The 10396-nt window shown below is 44.6% G+C and overlaps 1 protein-coding gene across 1 annotated transcript; it reads left to right on the plus strand.

The window, feature by feature from the left end:
• The first annotated feature begins 1786 nt into the window (after positions 1-1786).
• FIGLA (folliculogenesis specific bHLH transcription factor) lies at positions 1787-7656 on the plus strand. Its single transcript, XM_027623847.1, has 3 exons — positions 1787-1993; positions 5617-5769; positions 7336-7656. The coding sequence occupies exons 1-3, from the start codon at positions 1787-1789 to the stop codon at positions 7654-7656; spliced, it is 681 nt and encodes a 226-aa protein (XP_027479648.1).
• The last annotated feature ends 2740 nt before the right edge of the window (positions 7657-10396 follow it).

The following is a 10396-nucleotide window of genomic DNA, read 5'->3' on the forward strand; positions in this document are numbered from 1 at the left end:
TAAGTATATTTATATATGACCCGTGCTTACTGTGAAAAATGCAAGACATATAGAAGATATGAGGCACAGATCTTACCTCATTCCCAGGCCTACTGCTGGGGGAACCCCAGTTAAACATTTGATGCACCCTCTTCCCTTGCCCTTCCCTTGCAGGCAATGCCACGGTGGAAGCTGAAGACAAGATGGGGCTGGGGAGGTGGCCGATGTGGCTAGGAGACTGGCTATGGAGTTAAGGGAATAAATAAGTAAATACATTGAGGATAACGGGAGTCAGGTTTCTTGCTGTTGGAGAAGGGAGTTACAAATTAAGGAGAAACACGAGAAATCTTAGCTATTGGATTGGAATGGGAGGTATTAGTGTGAACTCATGCTTTTTAAATCTCTATTTACACAGAAATACATATATAACTATATATATAGTTGTATGTGCGTGTATGCTTGTGTATGTACATATGTATATTTCCTATCTGCTAAAAGGATTTAGAAGGATTGCATCCCAAAAAGAATGAATAATCAAGCATTCAAATCTTTGTTTCTAAATTTCATTTTGCACTGAAAGAATTGACTGATTCCACGGCGGGGCTGGGAAAATCCAAGATGAGCCTTTTTTGCACAACTAAGAAAGCATGCAAAGAGTGATGGGGTCATGTCAAAAGAACAGAGAAGCCAGCATGAAGGGGCTCCTACAGGCCATATCTGGGGCCATTTAAGCATTGAAATAGTGATATGAATAGATTACATCGTATTAAATAAAATAGAAAGTCATGAGTTCATGCTAAATACATAATGAATAAATAAATGGGGGAGAAGGAAAAGCTCTTCTCCACAATAGGATGTCAACCACTTGGCCACAGAATGGTGGTTAATTCAGGCAGGAGTCAGCAATGGATGCTAAGGATATTGGCGATTTCCTCACAAAATATTTGTCGATCAAAAGGAAAAATTAGTCCATTTATGGTGAAGGGATCTGGCAGATACCACCTTGACTGGGTGATCAAGGTTAACTTCACTAGTGTTGGGACAGGTCAGCATCATGTATATCCTGAAGAGATGTACGGAGACGGCCCAACATACATCTTTTCTGTGGAGTCCCTTCCAAGAAGGGATGGCTTACGTCTGGACAATGAGGGAATAGTGGGCAGACTCCAGTTGAGGGACAGCCTTCAGAATGAAAGACTTCTCCTCTTTGAAACTGTCAAGATCATGAAGACCGGGCAAAACTTAGGAAATGCTTTAGAAAAAGAATAATGAAAACGGGAATATTCAGAGACAGAGGGCAATGGAGTAAATGTGAAAAAAGTTAACAAGTGGAGAATCTAGGTGAAGGGGCTGTAGGACCTCTTACTGTTCTTGCAACTTTTATTTCAAAATTAACTTTTAAAAGTTTTGTGTGTAGCCATCAAATTTTCTGGTAAATGTATACATGTGCATACACATATTTGCATACATGTGTATACATAATCCAGAAGCGCAGGCCCCAACCTGGATTGATCAAATTAGAATTTTGGGGATTGGTACCCAGGCAGGCGGGTGCCCAGGTGATTCCAGTGTGCAGCCAAATTTGAGAACCAGTTGCTGCCTGTAATCCCGTGTTCACCAAAGTCACCTGCGGAGCTGCTGAAACCCAGATCCCCAAGGGCCAGTCTTCCCAGGAGCGCGACCCGACTGGCATGAGGCGGGGCAGGAGAACAGCGACAGGTGGTCCAGGCCCCGCCCCCGTGCCTCGTGAGGCCCCAGGTGCGGGCGATGAAAGGCCGCGCGGCCCCCTGCCCTTCCGCCCTCCGCCATGGACGCAGCGCCCGCGCCCGCTCTCCTGGGCGTCCCGCCGGCTGAAGTGCTGGAGGACGTGTTGCGGGAGCAGTTCGGGCCGCTGCCCCAGCTGGCCGCCATCTGCCGGCTCAAGCGGCTGCCCTCCGGAGGCTACTCCTCGACCGAGGACCTCCAGTTGGTCCTGGAGCGGCGGCGCGTGGCCAACGCCAAGGAGCGCGAGCGGGTGAGCGCCCTGCCCCGCGCGGGTCCCCAAGGCCACCCGGGCTCGGCTGCTCCCCACTAAACGCCTGGCGAGTAGCCGGTGCACCCACTCACTGCCCACCCGCGGGGCTCGGAGGCGACTCGAACCTCCTGAGGCCCGGCTCGGGTCTCTAGCTTGCGAGAAGGGTAGCGGCCTTGTTACCCTCCTGCCTCGTCCCGCTGGTCGTTCTTTGACCCTGGGTTGGCCTCCTCACCTGCTAGCCACCAGCCACGGGGTCTGGGGGTGGGATGAGGGCACGCGAGGCCCGTGACAACGTCAAAAATGTCTCCCCTCGGCAGGTGCTTTCAAAAAGATTAGCACGCGGGAGTTGCTCCTCAATCTCGCAGCCGCTCGCGCTGGGTGAGCCCTTGGGGCGCAAAGGGCTCCCCACGCCCCTTTGCCTTCCGTCTGCGTCTCTGCCTGGAAGCAAGTATGGGGTGAGGGGGCCCAGTGGAAGTTATTCTTTTCTCTTTTTTATTTTATTTTTTTTAAAGATTTATTTATTTGAGAGAGTGAGAAAGAGAGCACATGAGAGGGGGGAGGGTCGGAGGGAGAAGCAGGCTCCTCATTGAGCAGGGAGCCCGATGTGGGACTCGATCCCGGGACTCCAGGATCATGACCTGAGCCGAAGGCAGTCGCCCAGCCAACTGAGCCACCCAGGCGCCCCTCTTTTCTCTTTTTTAGAGTAAGGAAACACGGTGCCCCTGGGTGCCCCGGACTCCCACTCCAGCCCGTGGCTCTTTTTCCAGTCAGGCCGGGACGTGGTGAATCGCGACGCCCAATGGTCCTGTGGACCGTAGTCCGAGCGACATCTGCTGGTGGCTTTTAGTGTTTCTAACTGAACCGGGGCCCTCAGTGTGTCCAGTCTGGTCTCCCTTCTGCTCTTTGCAAACCTGGGGTTTGGCGGCAGCCCAGGCGGTACTAGAGAGGAAGCCGGCGGCGGGATGCGGGGACGGAGGGCGCGCCTTCAAGCTGGGGACTTGAGGGGGAGGTTCTGCTGGGGACGTTCCTGCATGCCCTGGCCCTTTGGAAGTGTAGCCCTGGTGAATCGGCTAGGAGCTTTGGGAAAGGACAGGAGGAGAAAGGACCAAGTGAGAGGAGAAGACCAGGGGAAGTTGGAGAAACTGCAAGAGTGGGAAAGCATGGGTTTACCAGGCATTAGACCCCTTGTGAAAATAACCCTGTGATCTGACGGGATGATGTGGCCTCAAACAAGATTCTGATCCAGTAGTTTGCCTTTTCCATGGGCCTTTCCATCAGGAAGCAATCACTTTCTGCAGAGAATTCTTCCTGGTTTTATCCTCTATTTTAAAGCTAATGACCTTCATTCTTCTTTACAAGGATAAAATTAATACACCTGAAAAATAGAGAAAATGACTAGGGAACAGAAACACCCATAACACAGATATAACTACCATGAACTAACATTCTTGTATATATCCTCCCAGTCTTTTTTTCTAGTTACGTGTGTGCACATACATAATTATAAAATTGTGAGATGGTACAGTTTTCTATTTTTTTCCACTTTATCGAGAGCATTTCCTCATTCTTTTTAAAAAATTCAGTTAACATAGTGTATTAGTTTCAGAGGTAGAGTGATTCATCAGTCTTCTATAACACCCAATGCTCATTACATCCGGTGCCTTCCTTAATGTCCATCACCCAGTTACCTCATCCCCCACCCCCCTGTGCCCCCGCCACCCTCAGTTTGTTTCCTATGATTAAGAGCCTCTTATGGTTTGTCTCCCTCTCTGCCCTCTCTGATTCCGTCTTGTTTTATTTTTCCCTCCCTTCCCCTATGATCCTGTTTTGTTTCTTAAATTTCACATATGAGTGAAATCATAGGATAATTGTCTTTCTCTGACTGACTTATTTCACTTAACATATACCCTCTAGTTCCACCCACGTTGTTGCAAATAGCAAGATTTCATTTTTTGATGGCGGAGTAATATTCCATTGTATATATATTACTATAGCGTCTTTATCCATTCATCTGTTGATGGACATTTGGGCTCTTTCCATAGTTCGGCTATTGTGGAAATTGCTGCTATAAATACTGGGGTGCAGGTGCCCCTTCAGGTCACTACATTTGTATCTTCGGGGTAAATACCTAGTGGTGCAATTGCTGGCTTGAAGGGTAGCTCTATTTCCACCTTATTGAAGAAACTCCATACTGTTTTCCAGAGTGGCTGCACCAGTTTGCATTCCCACCAACAGTGTAACAGGGTTCCCCTTTCTCAGTATCATCACCAACATCTGTTGTTTCCTGACTTGTTAATTTCAGCCACTATGACCGGTGTGAGGTGATGTCTCATTGTGGTTTTTATTTGGCATTTCCTCATTCTTAAGCGTTCTTTCAAAGAACAGCTTTTTACTGCATACTCTGTCATATAAATGGACCATAACTCATCCAGCCTTTATGCTTTTTGCAGCTTTTTACTGGTCTTTATGTGCATGTCTGATAATTGCTCTCAAATGAAATGCTAGAAATGGAATTACTGAGACATAGGATGTATACAATCTCACAACTTTTGATGCCAATTGCCCAACTGCTTTCTAGAGAAGTTTACTAATTTTTAATTTACTAATTTATATCCCCCATTATGGGATATAAGACTGTTCTCTTTATCTCCAATGCTGGGTATGACTAACAAAGCAACAATATTACCCGCTTGGCACATGAAAAATAATACCTAATTTCTATTTTGTTTTCTAGTTCTTTTATCAAAGTTCCACATTTTCACACCTTTATTGGTCTTTGTATTGTGCTGAAATGGGATGACTATGTCCATGTTCACTTTGATCTGGAGTGGGAGAGGGCTCTCAATAAATACGAGTACAATATGAGTATATTGGCTTCATGGTATAGTGGAAGCCAGTTTTTCCAAGGCCAGTTCCCTTTGGGGGATGGTCATCAGCCCTCCAGGCCTCAGAACTGAAGGATTAGACCCTGGAAAATTATAAACATGTAGCTAAATAGCCTTATTCTGCCTCTTAAATCTTGCCAACATGCAGACTCTCTAGACTCTAACACTTGATTTGGCTGGGAAAGAGGTTAAAGAGTGGATGGCACAGTGCTTGAGTAGATAAGCATTTGCACATTTTGTTCATTATCAGTACCACTTAGGACTTTCTACATGCCAGGTCAGGAAGAAGTGTTTTATGTGAATTGTGTTAATCCCGACAAAACTTACGAGGTGGGTATTTTCCACTTTACAGATAAACAACCATAGCTTGGTAATATGACGTATCCTGCACATTCTCGTAAGCTAGTACATGGTGGAGCTGGGTTTTAAATCCTGATGTTTTGATTTAGAGTTTTAGCCACTACCCCACTGCCTGAACATTACAGTGGGTATGCTATAAGAGGAAGAGGTGGGGGTTCAGCAAGAACACAAACCCCCTCTCTTCCAGCCCATTCACCCACAGTGCTGTTTATGCCACTCCTTCCTCGATTGCCAGGAACTGCGCTGCTGGTGGAGCGGTGACTCTGGCATGTGCCAGACAAGAGCCGTGCGAACAAGCCCTCACAACCCTCTTCTGTGGTTTGTACAAATGTACAAATTAGCCTCTCTGTATGTCACTGTGCTTTTTTTGTTTTCCAGATAAAAAATCTCAACCGTGGTTTTGCTAAACTGAAGGCACTTGTGCCATTTCTTCCCCAAAGCAGGAAGCCTAGCAAAGTTGATATCCTTAAAGGTGCAACAGAATATATACAAGTTCTCAGTGATGTTTTGGAAGGAGCCAAAGACTCTGAGGTAAAGGCTTAAGAATTAAGAGCAATATCCACCATTTACTGAGCCCTTTCCATGTGCCAGGCAATTTATATGTTCCAGTTGTTTGTAACAATCCTGTGAGTTATTTATGATCCATGTTTTATAGAGGAGGAAACCAAAATACGGCTAAAGGCCACATAGCTAAGAGATGTCAGGACTGGGGTTTGAATCCAGATCTGTGTAAGTTTTGGAGCCAAGTTCCTGATTATCTATATACTTACCTACTGTCACATCCAGGGCATCTAGTTCCTAACTGCTGAATCTTTAATAGAACATTGATTGCTAGGGCATGAGAGGAGGCTTCCATAAACCCATTCTGTACTGGTGGTTTTCCATCGGACAGGACCCAGAAAGGAAGAGGCATTTCCCTTGGAGAGGCCCTCCCTGAGGGACAACCCTGGTGGAATGTTCAGCAGTGGTTGTGATCCCAGTCTCATGGGGTTTGCAACCATTTGGTGGGATGAAATAGTTGAACTTGCTTTGCAAACCGTGAAGCACATAGTTGTCACCACCATTATCAGGGTGCATAGCTCAGAAGTGTCTATTAGGCAGTGGAAGCTGTGGGCTAGTTATACGGGCTGGTTGCATAGTCAGGCAAGCCTTGAAGACCTGTAAGTGGATTAGTCATCAGAGGAGGTAAGGTATGAAGAGAGAAAGGCCTTAGAAATGAGCCCTAAGTGACACCATTGACCTGAGGGAAGAGGAGCCATCAGAGAGAAGGTAGCAGGAAGGTGGAGAAGAAAGATAGAGCCTAAGGTCAGGCAGGGGAGAATCTTGGGAATCTAAGGGTAGGAAGTAGTGCAAGAAGCTACAGAGAGGCCCAGCATGTGAGATGTGGGATAGGAGTGGGCTGGAAGTCGGGGTTGAGTGTATGTAAGTGTCTGAAGTCCAGGCAGAGCACAATAGCAAACTTCAAGTCCGTTAAACCTGGAAATCTGAGACTGGAAAGAAGGACCAAAGGATGGAAGAAGTGGTTAGATCAGAGAAAGTCTTTTCTATGTAGCGATGTGATTGTGTTTAGGGACAGAAGAGAAGGACATACACTAGGGAGTAGAGAAACACAATCATTCTAGAAACTTAGGGCAGGAATGGCCAGGTATATAATGGTACTTTCAATTTTTTTTTCCTTGTCCACTAGTCCTACTAGGGTGACTTCTGAGGGGATGCAGTCTGCAACAGTGGGAATGGATTATCCTGTTAGCCAACTGGATGCTTGGGTTGTGGCATGACCATAGTGTTTGCACATGAGCAGGTGGCTGCCTTAGTTTTTCCTTGCATGTATAACAGAAGTGCTTTGTTTTGTGCTGTTTATTATAAACTACAGGATCTGCTCCATGGGATAATCTTTTTAATGCAGCTGCCAATTGCATAATATTTTAAGGTTCTAGAAAAAAACAGTCTATTGAGTAATGATTTTCTTTTCATCCATAATGTAAGATTGCCCTTATCACTTAAATGAAACTACATTGATTAAAATTTTGAAATATATTAAATATTCAAAGCCTGACTGTTCTATTATACTGTCTGACAACTAAATATGGTTTCTAGAGACAAAATCCAGATCACCAGAACTATAGGAACAATCCTTCTGAACCATCTATATCCTTGGCTAGAGATCTATCCAGAAACATCAGCCAGCATGCCTGCTGTACTGTGGGCTTGAAGAATGAGGAGGAAAGGCCTTGGGCAGATGGTGGCAGTGGTGAGTCAGCATACACTTGTCGCCAGAGCGTGATGTCTACGACGGGAGTTATCTCCCCAACCAGGAGTCTGGTAAAGTGTTTCTTCTTAAATAGCCACATAGAGGTCAAAAAACTCAAAATATTTTCCTTGAGGTGTGTGGAATTTTCTAGGCTAAAAGATGATTGAAATAAGATCATTTTGTGAAAGTACCTTGGTGGGAAAGTGGAGTTTGCTAGTTTGGAAAATCTGTTATTATGTTTCCAAATCAATTGGTAAGCAACTCAAGGAGAAGGCAACCCCTCTAGAATTATCCAGTGCAGACCTAAGTTTACTTTTTGATGACCCTAATTAATTCATCAAAAGTTTCTCTGACTCTGAGGTCTCCAGAAAAAGTAGCTTGCCATACATAAAGTTCCACGGTGACACAACATACCCATGCACATGTGTGCACATGCATGCACACATATTTTTTAGTTGGCCTTGTGGGAATGCAGCATTTTCTTTTTTTTAATTTAAATTCAATTAATTAACATAGTGTATTAGTTTCAGAGGTAGAGTTCAGTGATTCATCAGTTGCATACAACACCCAGTGCTCATTACATCCTGTGCCCTCCTTAATGCCCATCATCCTGTTATCCCATCCCCCCATCCCTCTCCCCTCCAGCAACCCTCAGTTGATTCCTATAGGAAGGCAGCATTTTCTAAGTAAAAACAAGAGTTTATTATAATAGCTCTTGTTATTTTGCCAAACTAATGAAGCTGCTAGATAGAAGTAGCAGCCTGCTTCTCCAAGTCCACAAAGTAGACTTTTTGCCCTTGCTGTGTCTCATTGTCACTCTGATGACACCGCTTGGCCCATCCTACAGCATAACTGCTATAGAAACAAAGGCTTGTAGGAACTGGAACCAAACATACTGTAACAAGCAAGTTGCTTAGTGTGAGGTAAGGGACAGTGGGAGCTGTGGAGTCACAAATGATGGTTGGTGATGGGAGGCAGTTTAGAATAGCAGTTGAGTGCAGGTTCTAGAGACCAAACACTGGGGTTCAAACACTGGTTTTACCCCTTGCTAGTTGTGTAACCTTGGGTGAGTTGCTGAATCTCTCTAATCCCCAGTTTTCCCATCTGTGGAATAGGAATGATAAGTGTACCTACCTTGTACATCAGGTAATTGTGAGGCTCAAATGGAATCATGTCAGTGAGGTGTCTAGTGCAGTGTTTGGCATGTCAGTGTTCACTTGGACATACATTATTAAATCTGCTTGACTCATCATGAGCAATCAGTATTGATTGGTGAGCAATCAACAATCAGCCACAGGCATCCTAGCTCCGTTTGTAGCAAGTGTTCTGAGTTTATTCACTTGGCCCTTAATAATGCTCTATTCTGGTTTGAGGTCTTAACAGGCTTCCTCCTTGCTGGCCATGGCTGCCGTTGCTGACTTGATTACTGTTTTCTAAGGATTCTACTTTTGTACATGCTCGGTTTTAGATTTTCATATTCTGGCCACTTGACCTATAAACCAAACCTTCCCTTGCCAGTTAACCCTTAGGAGAAAAAATTCCCATGGCTACTACATGAGCTGACAGGGAATGACTGAGAACAAAAGTAAGGAGGAAGATATGACCTGAGCTAAACCTTGAACCTGTTCTCTGTTAATAGTAGTAATGTTAGTTTTAATATGTTCTGTGTTTTAAGGCAAGACTCTTACTTGCATTTAGTCCTCACTGATCCTTAGCAGGAAGGTATTACCATGTCATTCTTGTGGTGAGCTGCCTGACTGCACCTTCCTGCCAGTCCTTTTGGGCCTGGGCTGGGACTGGAACCTGAATGGAAGACAGAGCAGGCTTATGCTTGGCAACACCAGCAGCAAGGATGTACAGGATGTCCTTGTCTTCCAAGGATTATTGATTCTGGAAATAGGCCATTTATAGTAAGTAGATTTTAAGTGAGGACTAACATTTTGTAGTAAGACACAGAAAAGTTCTAACTGGAACTTTCTTTAAAAAAAGGGAGTTAGACACATTTCAGTCTTTTAGCTAATGCAGTTTAAATTGCTAGTTGAAAGACTGCTAATTCTTAGAATGAACAAAGAATCGTGTTTATGAGATTTTTTAGATATGCATGTACCTTCTGCCAAGTGTGATTTTCCAGGACTGAATATAAAGAGTGCCATTTTTTTTTTTTTTACAGAAATGTTCTAGGATTTCATCAGTTTTGTGAAGGGTTTCTCATTCTTTGACATCTAAATCATTTATTGTTTTTTTTTTTAAAGATTTTATGTATGTATTTGACAGAGACAGACAGTGAGAGCAGGAACACAAGCAGGGGGAGTGGGAGAGGGAGAGCAGGCTTCCCACTGAGCAGGGAGCCCGATGTGGGACTCGATCCCAGGACTCTGGGATCATGACCTGAGCTGAAGGCAGCCGCTTACCGACTGAGCCACCCAGGTGCCCTAAATCATTTATTGTTAAAGGCATTTATTCTGAAACAAATTCTAGAAGGGCTGCGGGTAGAGTACAAATAACTTTTTTCCTGACCCATTTGAGAGTAAGTTGCCAGCTTAATGTCCCATCACCCCTAATTAGTGTGCATTTCCTCTAAATGGACATTCTCTTGTAGACCACAGTGTAGCTGTGAAATCAGGAAGTCGATGTTGTGGCATTACTGCCACAAAATCCTCAGGCTCCATTCAGGTTTTCACCAACAGTCTGAATGTCCTTTCTGGAAGAAGGACCAGCTGAGAATCAGGAGTTGTATTTAGTTGTCATATCTCTTTAGCTTCCGGCTATCTGGAATATTCTGTTGGTCTTTGCATGACTTTTATGACCTTGACACATTTGAAGATTATAGGCCATTTGTTTTGTAGAATGTTTGATTTGTGTTTGTCTATTCCCTCCTGATTAGATTCAGACCCAAACCTTGGTGGG

Source organism: Zalophus californianus, chromosome 8, assembly GCF_009762305.2.
Source record: "Zalophus californianus isolate mZalCal1 chromosome 8, mZalCal1.pri.v2, whole genome shotgun sequence".
NCBI classification, from domain to species: domain Eukaryota; kingdom Metazoa; phylum Chordata; class Mammalia; order Carnivora; family Otariidae; genus Zalophus; species Zalophus californianus.

Excerpts from the sequence above, each read along its gene's own strand:
- FIGLA (XM_027623847.1), top strand. The coding sequence starts at position 1,787 with ATGGACGCAGCGCCCGCGCCCGCTCTCCTGGGCGTCCCGCCGGCTGAA. Across the intron at positions 1,994-5,616 it reads ACGCCAAGGAGCGCGAGCGG|ATAAAAAATCTCAACCGTGG; the intron begins GTGAGCGCCCTG and ends TTTGTTTTCCAG. Across the intron at positions 5,770-7,335 it reads AAGGAGCCAAAGACTCTGAG|AGACAAAATCCAGATCACCA; the intron begins GTAAAGGCTTAA and ends TATGGTTTCTAG.